At 34.8% G+C, this 22,037-nt stretch overlaps 2 protein-coding genes and 1 long non-coding RNA gene across 7 annotated transcripts; 1 reads left to right on the top strand and 2 right to left on the bottom strand.

Moving 5' to 3' along the window:
• Positions 1-3,782: 3,782 nt before the first annotated feature.
• LOC106624393 (E3 ubiquitin-protein ligase TM129) lies at positions 3,783-5,648 on the top strand. Of its 2 annotated transcripts, XM_014244117.3 has the most exons (4): positions 3,794-4,235; positions 4,303-4,692; positions 4,776-4,905; positions 5,004-5,648. In XM_014244117.3, the coding sequence occupies exons 2-4, from the start codon at positions 4,394-4,396 to the stop codon at positions 5,580-5,582; spliced, it is 1,008 nt and encodes a 335-aa protein (XP_014099592.2). In that variant the 5' UTR covers positions 3,794-4,235; positions 4,303-4,393; the 3' UTR covers positions 5,583-5,648. The 2 variants fall into 2 exon arrangements, with proteins under 2 accessions (XP_014099591.2, XP_014099592.2); XM_014244116.3 differs by having other exon boundaries at positions 3,783-4,692.
• Positions 5,649-5,689: 41 nt separating this feature from the next.
• LOC106625227 (uncharacterized) lies at positions 5,690-19,689 on the bottom strand. 3 transcript variants are annotated; one of them, XR_011398092.1, is made up of 3 exons: positions 18,537-19,688; positions 6,394-6,618; positions 5,690-6,328 (listed from the first exon to the last, which is right to left on the bottom strand). XR_011398092.1 is itself a non-coding variant. In XM_070113225.1 (3 exons), exons 2-3 carry the CDS (start codon positions 18,822-18,824, stop codon positions 6,472-6,474), a joined length of 435 nt encoding a protein of 144 aa, XP_069969326.1. In that variant the 5' UTR covers positions 18,825-18,831; positions 18,968-19,689; the 3' UTR covers positions 6,335-6,471. The 3 variants fall into 3 exon arrangements, 2 of the variants coding, with proteins under 2 accessions (XP_069969326.1, XP_036213668.1); XM_070113225.1 differs by lacking the exon at positions 5,690-6,328 and having other exon boundaries at positions 6,335-6,618; positions 18,537-18,831; positions 18,968-19,689; XM_036357775.2 differs by lacking the exon at positions 5,690-6,328 and having other exon boundaries at positions 6,335-6,618.
• LOC138859044 (uncharacterized) lies at positions 13,288-13,885 on the bottom strand. 2 transcript variants are annotated; one of them, XR_011398090.1, is made up of 2 exons: positions 13,475-13,885; positions 13,288-13,405 (listed from the first exon to the last, which is right to left on the bottom strand). It is a non-coding gene; the product is annotated as an uncharacterized lncRNA (long non-coding RNA). The 2 variants fall into 2 exon arrangements; XR_011398091.1 differs by having other exon boundaries at positions 13,480-13,885.
• Positions 19,690-22,037: the final 2,348 nt, after the last annotated feature.

The raw sequence follows: 22,037 nt of genomic DNA, 5'->3' as shown, positions 1-22,037 counted from the left end.
CCAACTCCATACCTGGGGTTCCAAATCATGCCCTAACCAAGTTTGAACTTGATAATATACACGTTCGAAATGTTGATGAGCAGCTCCACTTGTTGGTGGAATATTTGAAAGCTGCACAGGTTTATTACGTTTTGTAGACTTGACGCAATGCATATAACGAAGATGATCGAGACTTTTCACAGATTTCGGAGCATTATAGACTGCCAATAAGGTTTGAGTTCCACTCTCTAATAATTTCTGGGCCGAACAATTTTCTTCCTCAAATGCTGCAGCTAGTTCATCCAAATTGGTCAGTTTCTCAAAAACTTTTAAAAATGTTTTTTTTCCCTTTTTAAAAAGCGCAGAAGTTGTGTCACATCCACTTAATGCGTGCAGATATAAAATATGTGTTTTGGAATGAGGATAATTATCAAAACTTCTAGTCGAGTATATCTCCGTTTTTACATTGCCTTTCCCAACTTTTGTAAAGAAAATTTCTAGTTCGTAAGACAGTGTACGCCCAATTAAAATGATGAGTAAATCAATATCTTGTCCTATTATTTACAAATTTACAGATTTTAAAGAAGATGCACTTAATTTTTTTCTAATTAAAATGTCATTAGTGTTAATGGGAATATAATTATAGTAAGATTTAAGTTTTTCCCTTCCGCGCGTTCTAAGGCCTCTATCTCGAAAACGGTTCACCGTATGAAAAAAATTTTTGAACAAAATTTGTAGAGAATTTTGTATTCTACAATATTGATAATAAATACCAATAGCAAAAAACCCATAGGAAATGAGATATTTACAAAAAAAAGCGTAAAAAATCGATTTTTGTGACCTTTGACCTTGAAATTAAATAGTTGCGTACCCCCTACCATATGTAGGTTTTGAGACAACTTTTAGGGTGTCAATATACAAGTATTCACAGACTTACAGCTGGGTATCTGAATTCCGAGATTCTTACCTAATTTAAGCTTAAATGACTGGACTATAAGTCATATTTAAGTGTAAAATCAATTAATTTGTTAAGTTTTTTTTTAAAACATCAAAAAAATGTATAGTTTTGTATAATATTATATAAACTACTAACTTTATAACAGTATATAAATTATATGCAGGTAATATGGTAAATTTCCATGCTTTAGTTTTGTCCGACACTGTATGTTTTTTCTAAATATGTGTATGTAAAATTAATTCTGTATGCTGAAAGAGATTGTACTGCTTCATCTGGCAACGACTCTTCAACATCAATCATTTAGCTGCAAAACACTCAGAATAATTGGCCGTAACAGATTGCCGGCAACCAACCCAATAAAATTTTTGTTTCTTTAACTTCTGCCAAGTCGTCGTGATTCTCAAGTTTAGACCGATATGCAACTAGTTGAGAATTTTAGGAACTCTAACCATCGGAACAACCATAAGAGCTCGAGAGCTTTGCCCATCTTCGCTTTTCCACACTCGATGCAAGCAGCTTTATCAACTTTAAACTGCCGCGCTCTGCTTAATATGCTTCTGAGATTGTAGCCTTCCTGTAGTTATTTCTCCACTCATTGTACATTTGTTCAACTCCACTCCACATTCCTGCTCTTCCATCTGTGCTCTTCGTGCTCCCCCGACTGTGAGGACCTTTGAAGTGGCATACACGCTTCCTGCCCTTCCGAGTGTGAGGATCCTTGTACTGGTATACACGCTTCCTGCTCATCCAACTGTAAGGACACTTATGCTGGTATACAAGTTTCTTGCCCTTCTGACTGTGAGGACCATTTTTTTCCTGCTCTTTTCCCTGTGTCGATATTTGCGTTGACATCTGCGATATTGCAGCAAAAGTCATGTTCATGCCTACAATCTTTGACGAGCATTGAGGCTCTTCCTTTCCTTCTATCTTCGTAGTCTCTTCTTTTAATTCCACTTGAAACACATATTCGTCAACATTAATGTTTTCAGCTTCCATGGCCTCTTGTAACTGTGATTGTAATTTGGACTTTACTCCAATTGTTGCTAATCCACATTTTTCCAACTCCTTTTCAGTTGTGCAATTTTCAAATCGTTAAAATTTGCCATTTTAAAGGAATTCTCTCTTTGGGAATTTATTTGACAATGCCACTTCTGACACCAATTGTAACGGATTTCTCGATAAATCGCCTACCTATAACTTACTCTTGAGCAGAGATAAAGAGATGCCCAACTCAACGTCAAAACCTCCTGAACTCAGGCAACTGTCAAAGTTCAGGAGGTCTGACGTTTAGCAATTGGAAAAATAGGGACGACCAGATTGAAAACCTACAGAGAAATATGTGAACAGAGAGATTTGTTGCTGCTGTTGACGATCACTAACAAAAATTGAAAAATGCTTAGTTGTATTAATTTTCGATTGAAAATTATAAAAATCATTTATCAATTGAGAGTCAATACATATATTTTTTTTATTAAGCATTAAAAGTTCAAAAATCAATTGTTTTAATATATTACAAAATAACAAAAAAGGGTTTAAATAGTTGCTGCATATGTTTAACGGATACATGTATAATAATATTTAATTTTAATAAATATTGGGTATTTTAATTTAAATTCCCAAAATTATTATTGTGTCCGATCTGGCTACAATGGAAAATGTTATAAAAAACGCTAATTTTGATCCCTGATCCCTGCTCTTGAGCATAGATAAATGATCCGAAACTCCTCTCTTTGCCTTCTGAGAGAGCTCATGAACTTTCAGTGCTGCCAAAAAAAACCACGAGTTCATGAGCTACTGAACAGATGACAAGCAAAACAATAAACTACCACCAGAGAACGTATATCATAGAGAAGGTTCATGCCATTGTATAAATCTACAAGTAGCCAATCCTAAGATTTTCACTAATTCACACGCAAAAATATCCCACTTGGTACGGGTTGCCTCGAAAATTCTACTACTAAAATCACAATTGGTACGGGTTGCCAACCAATATTCTGCTACTAAAAGCAGAGAACGTATATCATATATATTTATATATATATATATTTTACGTTGTATGCTAAAAGCACACTTTGTACGGGTTGCCAACCAATATTCTACTACTAAAACGTTCAAATGACAAAAATCTGCTCTAGTGTGTTGCCGTGTTATGTTTTAAAATTAATAACTTTAAGAATGTTTTTATTCCATATTCAAATATTTTTCGGTTGTTTTAATTCCTAAAGATTAAATTTACATAGTATTATTTAAATTATTATTTATTGTATTGAAATAGTATTAAATGTTTCCAATTTTATCTTTTTTAACTTACATGTTTATGTTTTTGTTAGTAAAAATTCTTTGTCTGTTGAATATTTAAATTCTTAGTTTACCGGTTTAGTCTTGGGGAAACAAACACCCAAAAAAGGTCTGTAACGCGCCTATATTGCAACCTCAGAGGTGGTGAGGAAAAGCAATGGGAAAACTTTAGTTTAGCATCCCACGATTTCAGGGTTAAGAGGGGTATGGTTGGATAGAGGAGATTCTCCAGATCACGAATATATATAACTATTGGCGCCGGAAACGTATAGTTTTCCAGATATTTCCATTTTAAGTGCAAATTGTTACACTACAACCTTTTATTTAAATCTCTGTGTCAAAAAAAGGCATATTCGATCAGGTGATCACGGCTGTTTCACACACATAGGAAAACAGCTGATTCTTTGGCTACTTGTAGGCTTATACAATGGTTCATGTAGAGAACTTAAATGAACGAGAAGGTGCAGGTTCGACAGCGAACAATTTGTAGGAATTTATCAAGGAGTTCACCACACATGCACGAAAAACAAATAACATTTCTCGCTTTTATAACAGCGAATCTGTAAACATACGCTCTCTTAAAATAACCAAACGGCGAATATTGAAGAGAATGAATTGTTTTAAGTTCTCTGGATATACGTTCTCTGATTAGATCTGATAGCAGAAGCAGAGAACATATTTCATATATACGTTCTCTGGCAGAAGCTTCTAATTTTCGTCAATCGTTTTTAAATATCGACTATATTTTACGTACACAAAATTGCAGCCCTAGAGCAATAAATTCTAAAAATGTAAAAACAAAACAAAGAAGTTTGAATTGACACATCACAGGAAAGAAATACATACATATATAAAGAAAGCGATAACTAAAATAAAATTTGTAAAAGCGAATTTTTAAGAAATAAAAATATATCTTCTATTGTTTTCCATACGTTTTTCACGATTTTTCATCAAATGGACGAGTCTGAACTGCTCTTCAATTTGTTCTACCTCTTATTATGTATGTGTATTATATATCCACCAGAGGAGTTTCAGCGTCTGGGTCTAACCATTGAAGAAATTTTCAGCAAATTATTGGGTGATGAAAGCATCAATTTCGTACACTATCACCAGCGTCGTACATCATTAAATTTATTTGTGCACAGTTGCTTGCCTGCAATGTATTTTCTCATACATAAATTGAAGTTCTCTGTATTCGTGGAACGCGAACTGTCTGAACATGTAGATTTGGACCCGGATTTTCCAATGCCACAAGAAGCTGTTGCATTTAAGACACTCACATGGAAAATCGCACAACGTTTTAGCTTAATGGTAGTCTTGGCAGTACCAGCATTAATATTCAATTGGCAGCAACGAAACTGGCGGCGTCATCCAATTAGCCAGACATTATTGAAATTCTCCAATGTGCCAGATAGTTATCACACTATTGCGAGCGATATAAGCACTGAATTTCGAAGGTATGTTAAATGAATTAAAATAATTTGTTCAATAGTCTAACCATAAATAAAAATGAATTTAACAAATAGTATATGATTAACAGACTCGACATTTATAAAAAGAAGCTAAATTCTATATCGACAGTTATTGCAACAGAAAACTGGATAATTAAAACTTCGCTATATAATGTGCATTTTGCGCACCAAAGTGATACTTCGCTCAGTGTAGCTAAAGTAAGTGAATCCTGTAACAGTTCAAAAACTGCATTATCAAAATATATCGTAATTACTGCTACTTATAAAATAGCACTAACATTAAGCAATTTCTCTAGACAGAGACTTACAACGTTTCACAAGACACTAACGACACCTTACAAATGGTGAGCATAATAGTGAAACCAAATCGACAAAAAGTGGCTGACTTTCACATACGCATCAATGCTTTAGAATTTCGCAATCTGGAGGAGCGAATTAGTCGACCTATTGCCATACCATCGAACATACAATTCCATCGTAACGTGATAGATCGTTTTATAGACGTTTTTAAAGAACAAGTTGCGAAAAATCCAATTTACAAAGCAGATAGGATAGCAGAAAAGTGCTTCGCTTGTATGATTGCTGAGCCAAATATAAAAATTCATAAACAATGTGAAGATGTTGATCGTGATGGACGTCCACTGTCAGCGGAGAATACTTGTACAAATTGCTATTGCCGACCCATGTGGTGCGTTGATTGTCTTGCGCGTTGGTTTGCTGCACGTCAGAGTGAACATGACCGGGAAGTATGGCTTGAACAGAAATGTACCTGCCCCATGTGTCGTGCCAAATTCTGTCTTCTCGATGTCAGCTACATTGAGAAGCGTGATATAGTGGAAACCGACGATGTGACGCTTAACAGTGACAACGCGTGATATTTTTATATTGCAAGAAGCTAATGTATGAAGTGTACTGAATTTCAATTAAAGTTGGTAAATCAATTCTTCCATTGTTTAGTTCAACAGCGAATAATATACGAATCTTCTACTCATTTTTATGTAAACTTTTTACGCCACCTCCGTCGGCGGCTTTTTTTTTTATTTTTATTTGGTCTATAATGGTTTATAATTTTATGTAATAAATTTTGCTTACATTACTGTGTTTACATCAATTTAATATTTTTCTAAACACAAATTACTTACTGTCTAAAAAGTTTGTAACTATCACGATTTAATACTTTACGATACATAATTTATATACATACAGTTTTAAATGTACATATATTCAAAGGGCAAAAAAATATGAATTCATTTTTATTGGTAAATACATATTTATTTCTAAGTATATTGAAATCTGCATTAAATATAATTTTCCAAAAACTATGTGTTTGAGCAAGTATTAAGCTCTAGTTCCAAATGAATTTGCTCTTTAATTTAATAACAAAATAGAATTTATGTCACTAGTTTCACGATTTCCGCTTTTGTCGATTGAGCTGTTAAAACAATATATTAACTCTTATAACTCTTTCTATTAGAAACGTTGGCACATAGTTAAAACTAGTGAAAAAAGAAATCCTTTGAATAATGAAAACAATCGAATGCTTTAAGAAAGAGCTAATTTTGTATTTAAATATGTAGCTTTACTTAAGGACTAACTAAGCGCTTTACCTAAACAAAAGTACCTAAATAAAAATAAAATAAAATGTTAAAAGTTAAATATGTATAAAATAATAGCGCTTTCATTTACCTTTCACAATTAAGTTTAATTAAAAAATTAATTATACACAAACAAATATATAATTTGCGTATTATATGCAGATGGCATTTATAAATTCGTTTCGTAGTAACTTTTATAGCTCTCAGCTTTGTCACGCATCGTCGCATTTCTTGAACTTGAGCTGGCGGAGGTTGATGCCATGGATTGCGATGAAAAAAGTTTGCTTGACATTGCTGAAGGTTGACGAAAAGCATTCTGGAAATAAAGATAATCAAATTATAAGAAGTATTAAAAATATATTATTTAATGGATGCATGCTGGAATATATATTATCGGGAAAGTAAAAAACTAAGTTTGGTTGAAACTGAACATCAAATACACGATGCGATAGTCCGACCCTAATTTTTATCCGACTGTCAACTCGACAGCATTCTTCTAAATTACAGGATTACTTGTAAGGAGTTTTAAATTCATCGTATAGTTCGGATTACGATTTTCTTTATAAAACCAAATACGCGGTAGTTTGTTAATAATGTAGTTATATTAATGTTAATGTTAACTTATACTACCGAACAGATATACATATGTATATTGGCTGTATCGACCGCTTTAACTGCAACGGACAGAGTGAGATCGTTGAGATAGTTGCATTTATGAGCCGGGATCTCTTCTGAGTTGTGCAGGTTTCAACGTTTTACGTAAGGACTGTGAGCGAGATAATTGTGGAGGCCTAGCCTTCATACTGCAAAACACCGTGCAATCGTCTAATCGATGTTGACATCGACCGCAGGGTCACTACGCTTGAATGTCAGGGTATAGCTGTCCGGTCAGGCCATGTCGAGCTCGAGATATTTAATATATACATCCTCCCAGCTACATGTTGCCCAACAGGATATCACTCGAACATATGTGCGCTACTTCGTGGTGAAAACCGTTTGTCAAATGATCGTAAGGAGATGGAGCTGGCGGAACAGATTGACGATTCGACATTCCGCATAATGAATGACGAAGCCCCCGCTAGAATTATGGGCACTTGTAATAGCTCGTCAGATATTACCATCGTTAGCGGTGATCTGATAAATAGCATAACCTGGCGATCTATGCTAACTCTCGCATTAGACCATCTGCCTATAATTATCTCGATCGAGAAACCTCCCGACTTTATTTCTGTGTTAACTTTTACAAAGCTAGCTGGATCGGCTTCACAAAACCTACTGAGAGCACCTTCGCCGCACTACCAATTCCTACGTACGTCATCGTTTGAAGTCCTGCAACCTCTCTACCGGTGTGAGTAAGCTTTGGATTACTGTCAAGGCCTTGTCTAGTTCGAGGAAAAATGACGACCGAATTGAAATTGAATTCAATGGCTATGCCTTCTCGGACCCGAAGAAGTGCGCGAACTATTTTACCAGGCAATTTACACTGCACCCTTCGACAGACAAGGCCAAACGATGTGTTACCCGACAGCTGCGCAAAATGCTAAAACACCGCGCTCCACCTACTTTCTCCGATGGGGAGGTTCAGAGTGCCATCAACAAGGCCAAATCGTCCAAATTAATAGGCCCCGACAGAATAAGCATGCTGATGCTAAAACAACTAGGCTCGACATGAGTAAACTATCTCACGAAGGTCCTCAACCAGTCGCTGGCCACTCTTCAAATACCCGATGTGTGGAAAGTAAAAAGAGTGGTCCCACTACTGAAACCTGGGAAACCCGCCAATAAAGGGTAAGACTCCCCTTTGTTGGCGGGTGTCCGATAAATCTCCTTTCACCAGTAGTGAAGACACTTGATTCCATGCTACTCCCGACATTCACTCACCACCTGAGCCTAGTAGACCATTTCCAGCATTCCAGAAAGTGCACAGCACCACCACAGCACTTAGCGACATAAACGCCCAGAAAGTTCATGGCCTAAACTAAAAGCCACTCTGCGAGAGGACCATGCTCGTAGCGTTGGGCTTGTCAAAAGCTTTTGACACAGTCATCCCAAAAGGCTACTTGAGGACATCGAACAATCCACGCTCCCTCCAGGGTTGAAAAGGTGGACTATGAACTATCTGAGCAGTCGGAATTCATCCGTACTGGTTCGATGTCAAAACTCCAAACTGAGAAGAATTAAACAGGAGGTTCGGCAGGGCAGTGTCCTCTCCCCGCTACTGTTTAACTTCTATAATTCGAAACTCTCACAACCACCAGAGGAATTCCATGACCTAGTATATATAATATATATAATATGCGAGAGCATAAAAGTTCCCGGATATTATCGTTTCGTCTACATATATAGTAGGATGTGTAAGTTCTAGTCATGATTCAATTATATAAGGTTGTGGCGAACGGAGCGTGCTTCCTTTTACGAAAGAAATGTTTGTATCCATAATGTCAAAGAAACTATTTACATTGGAATGAAATGAAATCTTTGCAAAATTTGTTATTGAATCATACAAAGTACAAAGAAAAACGGCTGCTTTTGACATGATGAAATTACTTTTGAAAAATTGTTGTTTTTGGGCTATCGGCACAACCTTATATACCATAATTGAATCCATGGTCCTAGTCAGTTTTTTTCAACTAACAAACAGGCTCAAAACTTCAATAGCGCTCAATTTCTTGTCAATGTTAAACTATAAAAATTAGTAAAAAAAATGGCCCCATGTCATTTAAATACTTACATATAATATATGGCAATTGCAAAGTTATGAATGGTAAAGTTAGGAATATTTATATTTAGAGCTCAAATGTTAAGATGTTTCTTTTTAACTTTTGAAACCTGTACCAGAAAATGTTAATGAATTCATTCTGTGGTATAGTGGATAGCTCGTCAATGTGACCTATATAAAAAAAAGCAAGTTCACAGCTCATTGGCTGGCTCTTACAAGTGTCGAACTTAAGAAAAAACTCTCGTTTTATACCAATTATTTTGTTTAAAATGGATCTTTAAAATTATGAAACATAATTTTGTTAAAAATAAATCAATAAATATTTTACTAAAATAAGTAATTGTGTACCGGTTTAAGAAAAATATGTACAATAGTATTATTCAAAGTATTGACGATATGAAGCTGTGTAATTTTCCTGCACCGGCCTGGCCGTCCTTGTTCTGATGTAAACTGTATTCCAGTGAAGGTGTTCTGCATCGACCGGAAGTACTTCTTAGCCGTATTATGTCAATTTATTAGGTTTCCATCATATCCTCAGGCTTAATATTCGACAAACTATTTGATTGAAACAAAAAATTATAGTTATGTTTACGTTGCTTCCAAGGCATGTGCAGAATATTGGTTACGGCATACAATACGGCAAACCTCATGAATATTGTTACAAACCCAAATATACATATAAGAATATTTCTTCACAATCAGTCATTTCCGTTCTGTCATGTTTATTATTTGGGGTCTAGTCCCCTCTTTGAAGTAGTCGAACAATTTTACATCACTGTGAATGAACTATACACTCTACTGTACTTTTCTATGAGATATACATTTTGTCAAGGATTATCATTATCATCAACAACTCAAAGATGCATAGTCAATATATACCTAATTCCACGAAACTATTGTAATATTTATACTATTTCAGATAACGGCCCATCCACATGGGAACTATAAATGTATTACACATTATATTTAAATAATTCACAATCATTTGTAACAACAGAGCTTATTTTTATTAGTGTATTAAATAAATGATGGATGAGACTACTTAAAACACACACGCATACATAAGAGTGCAGATTTCAAGGCTATGCAGTTAAGCATAAAGATTATAAATAATATGCAGTATTTATAATATTTTATTCTAGACAGTAGACTGCTAAAGAGGAAGAAGAAGTGTGTCAAAATTGGGAAGTTGCTCTCTCAAAGACCAAAATGCAAGGAAACGGAAAACTAGCAAGAACAATTTAATTTTATATAATTATTGTGATAATGATACTTGTATAAATATTTTCAAAGTAAATAATTGTTTATCTTTACGACCATCCAAGGTCCACTAGATCCACATATAAGTTTTATTTTTTGAAATATTACTAGCATAATCCTAGTGTGCAAACTATATCGTATTTAAAAGTATTTTATGAAATACATACATATATATACATATGTATGTGCTATTTTCCATTATTATTTAAATTTATCAAGAAACCTTTTGACAAGTTTGATTACCACAGTGCAAAAGAAAGAAATTAAAAACTTCGAAAACTTCCTTTGTTTGTTTTATTATTTACAAAAACTTTTTATTTAATGTTATCGAAGAAATGGCTATTGCATGTGGCAAAGAAATTAATAAATACCTTGATTTACTAGAGATTTAGATATAAATATGTATGTATGTACTTATGAGTGCTAGTGTACAGTTTAATATTTGTTAAATCGAACCGGGTTCAAAGCTACAAGAACCGGATTCACAAAGGGTTCTAGACTAATATTACCTGTAGGAAAATACTTATCTACTGGATACAATAAAGACTAACTGAAAAAAACTGACAATGTTACTAAAGAATGTGACCTTTGTTTAGAAAACTTTTTAGTTTAACAAAATATCTTAAATATTATCAACATATTTGATACTTTGTTTATTTGGTTTGTAAGATAAAATGTTTGGTTTGTAAGACCAAATGATGACGAGTGGGGGACGGACTAAAATTGATAGACACGTCATAGATTGAGAAGTATTTCATTCTAAATATATATATAAACTTGCTTGTCCTTATATTGGTCAAGTAAAAAGTTCGTTCGGTTTTTTTTTATTGATTTTTCAAAAGATGATAACTTTGTGTACATTTGTCCGATTTAAGTCAAATATGCGCCGTTTTCTTCTTGTTGCCAACGAGATGCCAACTTCATTATACCTCTCTCGTAGAAGGCTGTGTCCCTATTGGCGAAAAACTCGGGGAGCCAATTTTCACAGGCCTCTCTTGAGGCCAACTTCTCACCATTAAGCGCGTCACCAAAGACGTAGTTGGCCTGGCGTTGTCCTGATGGAGCACAATTCGGCCTCTGTTGATCACAGGTGGCCTCTACTGGATGAGTGCGGTCTGTTGGCAGTAGAGGGCCGAATTTAGCGTTTGGCCATAGGGGAGCAGCTCGTAGTAGATGATTCCTTACCAATCCCACCAAACATACAGCAAAACCTTGGTATTTTATAAAGATATGGTATATTATTGGCCCTATGTAGACTCACTTAGTTGTATTACTATATTTTGCTTCCCGTCAGCAAAAATGAAATAAATAAATGATAATAAAATCGTCAACCAGAGGGTCCAAAATCATTATATTAGCGATTTTAGGTTTAGACCATGATCTACTCCATTCATATTCAGCACTAAATCATTAATATTAGTTTATAATTTCTAAGAAATCTTTTCCAATTAATTTCATTAAAATATCACATATTTTGACCAACCTAAATGGTTTAAGGTCAAGTAGAAATTCGGAAATCACTATACAGCGTATACAGGGGCAGATAAAGGTTTGGGTTTGTTGCATTAAACTTTGACATTGCTTAGGTATACCGACAAAATATTTTTAAGCAATTTTATGAATATATAACTCACACACTGACTGAAATACTCGGCTTAAGGTTTGTTAGAATGTTAACATATGTTATATAGGGGAGTTGAAGTACTTCGTAGACGAATTTCACATATTTTCCACATTAAACTACAATATATTCTATTCAATTCATTCGGTTAATTTTGCTAAGATATGTTACATATTGGTCAATATATTTATATAAGATGGCCTCTTCTGGATGAGTGCTTTCTTCAAGCGGTCCAGTTGTTGGCAGTAGAGGGCCGAATTGAGCGTTTGGTCATAGGGGAGCAGCTCGTAGTAGATGATTCCTTGCCAATCCCACCAAACACACAGCATAACCTTACTGGCCGTCAATCCGGTCTTGGCCACCGTCTGGGCCGCTTCCCCGAGTTTTTAGCGCCATATAGTATGACATGATGCAACACGTAACACTAGTACTATGGACAATAACGCCATCTCTTAGATAAAAACCGAACGAACTTTTTACTTGACCTAATATATTATTTACAAATTTTACTTATCTAATTAAATGTAAATGTATGTGTTTATGTTTGTATGTATTGCACACCACATGCGGTGGTTTTTATACACTGAACAGCGTATATTAAGTTTGCCACGAAGTTTGTAACACCCAAAAGGAAACGTCGAAGACCCTATGAAATATATACATAAATGATCAGCATGATGAGCTGAGTTGATTTAGCCATGTCCATCTGTTCAGTTTTTAAGCTATCGATCTAAAATTTTGCACCTGTCCTTAAGAAGCTGCTCATTTGTCGGAACCACTATAGTATATAGCTGCCATACAAACTAAACGATTGGAATCAAGTACTTGAATGGGAAACTCTTTTATTTGACGAGATATCTTCACAAAATTGCGCATGGATTATTAATTAAGCCAATAATGCAATTTCCGAAAAAATTGTTCATGTTATATTGTATATGTATGTTATTTGATATGGGTTTCTCAAGTATACAAATTTATGATGCCTAAATATGTTCTTGTGTATATCTATTCAGTTTACAGTTCCTATATACTACGTTCACATAGAGCCCCCATGTGCTCATTATCGCCAAATTCTCTTTTGGTGTCGCTCTGTGCATTCCCACGAGCAAAAAGAGTCCAGCAACTTAAATCGAGTTTTTCGCAACACTTAGAGTATGTTGCATATCTCATTTGTATGTTGGGATGATGGTCTCACATTTTGCTTGCAATGAATTACCATGAATGTGGTAGAACAATATGCATAATACCCACTATTAATATTTTCAAAGAAATACTTAAGTCGAATTATCTCATCTACCAGAATGTATTGAATACCCACTTCTAATATTTTCAAGGCCAAATTTATAACAGGAATTTCCTAATCTTTAAGTATTAAAAATGCATAATTTTTTTACTCCATATTTTTGTCTATTTATTATAAAACATCCTTGAATTAATTACAATTTTCATTTTAAATAAAATAATATTCGAACTAACTCCTTTGCGGTTAAAAGAAACCTCATCCTACATTATCCGAAAAAAATATAAGGAAATGAAAAAATTAATGAATATTGATAGTTATTGTATTTTTACTTTACATATGCTCGATTTCTCAGCAATTTTATTGTAGATGATTTTAAAATTTAACATCCGATTTAACCTTAAGTATTTTCACACCTCGGCTTCTCCCCATTCTACTTTAACAGCAATGTGGAGCTAACATTTACGATTAATACACCTCTATATGTAGGTGTAGCAATATACAACCGGCAACTAATTAAAGCTTGCAAAATCGTTGGTAATCTGATTTTAATTGTATGCCCTAATAACTTCGCCGACGTCAGCAAGCTTTGTTTTTGCGCAGTTTATTATTGCAATATTTATTATTCATTTTGATATTGCGAATGTGAATTGTTGAATTTTGATATACTTTTTAATTTAGCTCATTAATTAATATAATATTTATTATATTAAGTAGATATGTACTTATAGAGGGGTCTGTTAAGGAAATCTTACGACGTATGCGTACATTATACATTTATAATAACAGAATAAAATCATTATATGTGTATTATGCTTGACATTCTCCTTCAAACATCCCGTCGATTTACGAATACTAATACATATTTTATGAGAATCTGACTAAGAACATGAGGCTTATGAGCAGATTGGACCAACCTATTTCTTTCCAGCAGAGAAAAATTTACCGAATGCTCAACGGATTTTAAGTATACAATTATTTTGGATCAGTGGGATTATTACTAAGAATAGAGTTTTGAGGCATATCGTTGTAATATATCATTATATCGTTATCATGTATCGTTGTAGATCTGGTAATGTCTGGTGCATTATAAAAGTTTAAAAATTTCCCAGTTCCTTTATAGTATTCGTGTAAAGCAACCATCAAGATCAGGTGATAAATATAGTGAATATGAAAATAAGATCTGGCGACTGACAATTCTCCAATCTTCTTAATGATGACACCAGTGAAATATTCAGAAATGTTGATAAATCGAACACCGATTCCTGTTTCATTACCCGAGAAGAAGTAGAGATTACAAGCGGATAGAGTGCACTCTACTGCTATGGAAAATATTTCCGGATGGAAGTGTGCGTGCCAATTGAAATTTAGTGTACCATAAAAGGCGGAAGTCTACAATGCATTCGATATTCACAATGAAGAAACAGATGGTCGATTTTTCATATGAAGATCTCTTTAAGAGAGTTATAGAGTTCTCTATCGTGTTACTATATACATATACATATCATTTATATAAATTGTTTTTTATTGTTCACCCGATCGGACGACAACGTGCAGCGTAAAAAAAATTATTTCGAAGAGGGACAAAAGCTTAAAACTCAATCATCATTTAAACTGGGAAAGCGTCAAATTTAAAACCCGAAGTAATCGACCAGGAGTTCAAGAATGTTTACGATTCCACCAATGATAATAATATTAAGAAAAAACGTTAACTACAGCTGCACCGCTGCTATAATACCCTTCACATGTTTATTTTTTACAACATAAAAAGATCTTTATATTGATTTCGATCGATCAGGTTGGCAGCTATACGGTGGCATTGTATAGTGGTCTGATCGGAAAAATATATTCGGAGATTGATTGATGGTATAGTTGTCAGATATCGGCGGTTCCGACAAATGAGCAGCTTCTTGGTGAGAAAAGGACGTGTGCAAAATTTCAGATCGATATCTCAAAAACTCAGGGACTAGTTCGAGTATATACCACACAGACGGACATGTTTAAATCGACTCAGCTCGACACGCTTTTCTTTCCTTTTGGGTGTTATAAACATCCTGGCAAACTTAACCCTGAACAGGTTATAATAAGAAAATGAATGTTCATTCTTAAAATTTAACCTCGCTAACTTTTTTTGCATTATTTAGGGTGTGCATACATATTGACTTAAGCTGACAACTGTACTTCGAGCATATGTGTTGCATGCTAAAGAATCAAAGTTTCAAAGATTTTTTTTCAATTGCTACCATTAGTAGCTACTTTATATCCACATACTAGTTCACTTTATAAAAGGTGAGATTAAAAATCAAAGACCTCAAGGTTTTTCACCCATTTTAAAATGGTAAATTGGTTTTTGGAATATTCCGAAGCTTCATTACTAAAGAGGTTAGAATTGTTATTCCCAGTGTTCTTCGATCATTTGACTATGGGTACGGAGCACCTACTATTTTGAAATGCCAGAAACCACAACCCAATATTTTGGACCGTTTGTTGGTATACCGCATTGAAAAAAAAGTTATTTAATATTAGTACACATACACACGAACAATCTTATATGGCGGCTATAAAATTAAACACTTGCGAAACCCTTAACAAATTAACTTCAATCAGTTTTTTGCAGAAGCAGTGAGAGACTTCTTATACTTGCCCGTATAAAAATAAACGCGGATGAACGCATACATACGTACCTACCAATATGTAATTATGAATCTGCAAATACCCATATGTATTATCATATGTGTGTGTGTGTGACAGGCGATTTTTCATTGTAAATGTTTAAAGGTTTCACAACAACTTCAGGGGACTTCCGTTTTCGTTGTCACTTATTGTACCTTAACGAATACCAACATACGTAGACGCGTATGCCTATATGTATGTGTTTGTATATACTCGTGTGTACAAGAATTATTCTTGTTGGACTCATTTTCGCTTTCGATTCATTTGAAGTAAGTGTGCAAATTAATTTCAGACGCAAAAAGTTTTATTTAAGTCATGTATTGTACATAAATTAGGCTGTATTGCTTTATATTTAGTGGGTGGAAGCTTTCGCCTTTTGCGAATTAATTAATGCATATTAGTGTGTGGGTCTTTATGAGTTCATATTGAAGGAGCGTTTGTATGATTTATGAAAAAATCGCATTATACTTTGTATTTATCTACCAACTAACTGATTGCTGATAAGATACCATACATATGCATGTAGGAATATATAGTGTCAGTAGGTGCGTGCCTGTGGACATACATACATATGTATGTACATATGTGTAAACAGCAATTCGGACAAGTGATTGTTTGTTATACTCTCGCAACATGTTCCTATAGAGTGTAATAGATTTGTTCACCTAACGGTTGCTTGTATCACCTAAAACTAATCGAGTTAGATATAGGGTTATGTATATATAAATGATCAGGATGAAGAGACGAGTTGAAATCCGGGTGACTGTCTGTCCGTCCGCCCGTCCGTCCGTCTGTGCAAGCTGTAACTTGAGTAAAAATTGAGATATCTTTATGAAACTACACATGTAACTTGAGTAAAAATTGAGATATCTTTATGAAACTACACATGTTTCTTGGTACCGTAAGACGGTTGTTATTGCAGATGGACGTAATCGGACCATTAATCAAAAACAAATAAATTGCCATAACTATGCTCCACAATAAGATACAAGACTGTTATTGGATATTGGATATATCTCCTAAGCCGCTAAAGCTGTAATAACTAAATTCACTGGGAACAAATGTTTTTAGAACCTCTACCTACAGTGTGAAAATGGGTGACATCCAGTGACAACCCCGCCCACTTCCCATATAACGGTACTGTTAATAACTACTAAAAGCGCGATAAATCAAGCACTAAATACGACAGAGACATTAAATTTTATCTCTAGGATGGTATGAGATGATTTTATGGGAACCGCGTTCAAAATTAGACAGTGGGCACCGCCCACTTTTGGGTGAAAACCTATATCTTGGGATCTGTTTAACCGATTTTAACCAAATTCGGTACCTAACATTCTTCTCACATTTCTATGTTATACTGCGAAAATGGGTGAAATCAGATTACAACCACGCTTATTTCCCATATAACACTATTTTAAATTTCATCTGATTCTTTCACTTTCTACAAATTAAGCAAAAATTAATGTATCGGGATAAAATCTTGCGCCAATAATGCCTTTAAAGTATGCCATCTTGTGACCAAAAATTGTCTAAGTTAAACCAAATCTGTTCAAGCATCTAGGTACTGAATATGTGGACCCCAGTACCTATAGTTAACTTTTTAAGTATCGGTCAATTGAAATTCATATAATAAAATAAATAAATGAAACTCTCTATAATAGTGTGTCCTTATGTCAAAAATGGATTGAATCGGATCAATACTTCCTTTAATATGAAATTTTGCCAACACCTGAAGTAATTTCCCGGGCTTGGATCCTTGCAAGTTACGAGAACGTAAAATGTTCGGTTACACCCGAACTTAGAAATGCCTTACTTGTTTATAAGTATATTTGCACGTTTTGCAGAAATTATTTTTAGCAAATGAGCGATATTCTGCTGAGCAAATTAAAGTTAAAAGTAGCTTATAAAAAGCACGCACACACTAAAATACTTACATCTATGTATGTATATATACATACATTTATACTTACATACATACATACATATGTATAAATTTGTTTGGATTGTGCGCCACCGAAGAGAAAAATGGAAGCAAAAATGAACACTGAAAAATTGATAAGCAAAAAACAGCAAAAGGCCAACGTTAAGTTATAAAATAAGTCAAACTACTAGCTAAACAACCGTACGTACGCATATACAAACAAAATGTAAATACATATATTATGTACGGCGTTAAGCAGTTAGTCAGCCAACCAGAAAGCCCAACCAACAGCTGACTTGCGACACACTTTGCCGACTTCGCGGCGGATGTGGCCGCAATTGTTGCAGCAACTGAAATGTTGTTGCATGGGCTCAACAATAGCAACAACAACAATATCATAAGTTACAGGCGCTGCAGCAGCAACAACATGTAAACAATAAATGTCGTGAATTTGAGCGAAGTTGCCATACAAATCTACAATTGCCTACAAAGCGCAAAATGTTTGTATATACTACATATGTATGTACATATGAACACACTCGTATGCTTATGTAGTACCTTCATTGGTAGAAAAAAAGAGTTTAAATACACCTATAGCAATATCTGCATAAACATATATACATCATATACATGTACTTAGTACATATAAATATGAAGTATATACATATGTAAATGCATATATTATACTATATATGCAGCCCATGTTTTTCCGTATATGTACATATATCTTTACTTTTTACAAATAGATATATATATATATACAAGTATATAGCATTTATATAATTTTGATGTCCTACCTTATCCGGCTCCTGCTTGTAGTGTGGATTCATGGTAGCGGATGCCATGACACGACTATGGCCCGCAACTGCTGCAGACGGCATCTTGGACGCTGCCGACATCGCATTGGGCGCATTACCCGCATCGAAGAGTTTGCCATCGACAACGTCGCGTTTGCGATTCTTCGACTTGAAACGGCCCGAACGTGAGATTGTGAAATTGCGCCACTGATGACTGTATTCACAGCGTGATTCCTCCTCGTTCAGGATGCTGTCCAAGTAGCTAATCGGTTGCTCATGCGCCGTCATTGTGTTACTATGTATATGAGTATATGTAAGTCGTTTTGGTACTAAAAAGTTGGTTCGCTTTCTTAATCTATATTTTATGACTCAACTTTTATATGTATGTATTTGCAAGTCAGTATAATTTATTTTTTTGTGTATTTATTTACTTTTTATTTCTATTTTATTGGCTAGCTCCACCGCAGTTTTATTATTTAATTAGACTTTGCTAAGCTCAATTTTGTTTATATTGTTTATTTGCACATTTTACTTTGCCGCATTTACATAAATGTTGTAGATAACAACATTTCACTGGCGCAATAACACTCAAATCCACTAAGATTAGCTTCAACATCAAAATTAGGCACGAATTTCATTTGCTACGATTATTGTGCGATATATGGTAAATTTTGTATGTAGACACTCAGATGTAAAAGCAAGTCATAAGTAATTGTTAAGAGAAAATATATCCGTAATGAGGCTGAGCGATGTTCACATCAAAAACTGTAGTTGCAACAGCGGAGGCACTATATCAATAACAATGGCAACAGTAATAGCGACACCAACACCGATGTCGGCAACTGTGACTTGTGTTGTTGCTGCTCTTTATGTGTTGTTATTTACTGTGCTGAATTCAATATTTCAAAGAAGATCAAGATCAAGATCACACGTCGTCTTTCTGATGTAGTTGTTGCTGCTTCTTTTTCTACCGTAACTTCTGCCTCTTTCTGTTTTTAATTATTCTTATGTTTTTTGTTTTTGGAGTTTACGTATAGCTAATGATTGTCGTTGCCGTCGTTGTCGGTGACATCCAACTGTACGGATGGATGGCTGCGAGTGCACTGTACGCTGCGCTTCTGTGCGCCACACCGTTTTGCGCTGATGTGCTGAAGTTTTGTCAAAGTGAGTTGCTTCTCCCCGCGAAGTTCAAAAATCAAGTCGATATGCCGATACCAGTTAGAGCAAACACAAATATATGTATACATATGTATATGTACGATGAACTTACATACATACATATGCAGATACATTTTGCTACACGTTTATTTATGTATTTGTATGTATGTAAGACGCGTTGTGCCATGTTATGTTATGACTGTTTTCCTTTTCCGGGGCCTTCTTACTGCTTTTCTACCCTTGTAGGAAATTTATTTGCATATCGTTCGCATATGCGTTCACCAAAAAGGCACCAACTCAATGGGCTAAAGAGACTTTGGACTGGCCTAAATCAAAATTTTTAAATATAATTTGTCTCGAAATGACACTATTGTTTATTTGTTACAAACGGAAAAAAGTGAATTTCCTGTTTTGACAAATGGGCTTGATAAATGTTACAGCAAATCTGCCCCAGCATATTCAATGGTCAAGTAACTGTACCAGCACAAATGGTTACTCTTACTCAGAAAGAACCCAAAAGGCAGTAACATCAGAATATATCTTAAAAATTCGTGAAATTTTATAGGGAGACTGCCAATTTCGTTATAGATATTGAAGCAGGTTAAATACCTACTTATCCAGAATTGACCCCGACAGACCAAATATATGTCCTACTTACAAAGAGTCCTCGTATGACTCTTACCACCTCTTTGCATGTCCAAGGAACCCCACTCATTTAACATTCTATCCCTAGGGTCCGACCCCGTCGAAACAGCATGTTTCCCAAGCCTCTCGTTAGATGTTTTCGATACCAACAATCCTTGGAACCAAAATAGAGTATAGACAACCGCTACATCAACATCAACAATACCACATACTTCGCACCCATGCATGATTCCAAAACAAAAATGCTTGATTAATAAAAATGATTTAGGGAACTCATACAACTATACATCTAACCAGCGTATATTAAAAGATGTAATATATCTAACTTCTATAACTTTAAATCTTCCTCTAATAGCAGCATTTGACATTACCTACATATATTATGTTATTATACTTATAAAGTAGTGTTCCGGCCTCGACGGCTGTGAACTTTTTTAAGATTTGCTATATATTGCTAAATAATCTAGGTAAAATGTGACATTAGAAAAATCACAATTTTTAATCTGTCACCATTTTTTCCTGTATGGCTTAGGGTTTGTGCCTACGTACAAATGTATATGCGTATGTAGTTTGCATGAGAAACGCTCCAACTCAACACGACCGCTACTCCTCCACCACACTTCCCTCGCACCTTTACACCTTTCCCACCTTATACTTTATACTTTATATTCGCTCACACCTTTTTCTCAGGTACGGTTACTCCAGCGTGCGTCACAGTCACAGACCACACCGCACACCACTCATCCGCTTCATAATCCCAACCATATTTCGTGTCCCAAGTATACTGGCACATCGTTATATGCTTCGCTTCTACGAGTATCAATGCTTAAGTGTTGTTTTCGTTGTTGCTGCTGTCGTCTGGTGCTTAAGTTGTTGTTAATTTTGCCGTGAACTGCAGACCGTGTGCCGGTGTTGTGCATCCAGCGTCGCCGCGTACAGTGTAATGGCCTAATTAATTATTGATAATACGTCTATCATTTATATGGTACATACATACATAGGCCGTGATTCAACAACGTAATCACTTCAAAATGGTCGTGTTGTTGTCACCTACTAATTGACCATTTCATAGTAAGATTGAAAAAAAAACTTTATTACATTGTATAAATTGTTGTATATATTTAAATTATGATCTATGCCACATATTACTCATATGGAGATAATAAAGTAGATTTGATCGTTTGTAAGAGAAAATAATCGTCTAATAATTTGTCAATTTCATTTAGAGGTGACATCAGAGAAGACTCTAATTCTTTTGATCCGTTAGATATTGTTATAGAACACAGAAGTAGATATTTTCTAGATTGGTGTCGACTACAAAGTCAATCAACTTAACTTTCTTTTGAGTGCTGAGAATTTTGTACCTTATCACAACGGTTGATGTGTTTCAAGAGCACTCATTGCAAGACCGACAGTCAGTTACTATAAGATTAGTTTGTAGTCAGTAACAAATGTGCAGAAAAAACACTAGTTAAATGATACCGGTACTCTTATGACATGATAAATGAGTTGTCATATTCTGGTAATCTAACTCTTCCTCCGTATCTTATTACAATATATTGATATTTGCGAAATTTTCAAATACATTTATGTAGTTATAATTATAATTAGGAGCTTTTTGCCAGAAATTTTTTACGCATTCGCGGCAATATTGCTACACTGTGCATATAAATCAGCTACAATGATTGTATAAAAATG

This window comes from Bactrocera oleae, chromosome 2 (assembly GCF_042242935.1).
Source record: "Bactrocera oleae isolate idBacOlea1 chromosome 2, idBacOlea1, whole genome shotgun sequence".
NCBI classification, from domain to species: domain Eukaryota; kingdom Metazoa; phylum Arthropoda; class Insecta; order Diptera; family Tephritidae; genus Bactrocera; species Bactrocera oleae.
This window is presented reverse-complemented; position numbering and strand designations above follow the sequence as displayed.

Excerpts from the sequence above, each read along its gene's own strand:
- LOC106624393 (XM_014244116.3), top strand. The coding sequence starts at position 4,190 with ATGGACGAGTCTGAACTGCTCTTCAATTTGTTCTACCTCTTATTATGT. Across the intron at positions 4,693-4,775 it reads ATAAGCACTGAATTTCGAAG|ACTCGACATTTATAAAAAGA; the intron begins GTATGTTAAATG and ends TATGATTAACAG. Across the intron at positions 4,906-5,003 it reads CTTCGCTCAGTGTAGCTAAA|ACAGAGACTTACAACGTTTC; the intron begins GTAAGTGAATCC and ends CAATTTCTCTAG.
- LOC106625227 (XM_070113225.1), bottom strand. The coding sequence starts at position 18,824 with ATGACGGCGCATGAGCAACCGATTAGCTACTTGGACAGCATCCTGAAC. Across the intron at positions 6,619-18,536 it reads ACAAGCAGGAGCCGGATAAG|AATGCTTTTCGTCAACCTTC; the intron begins GTAGGACATCAA and ends CTTTATTTCCAG.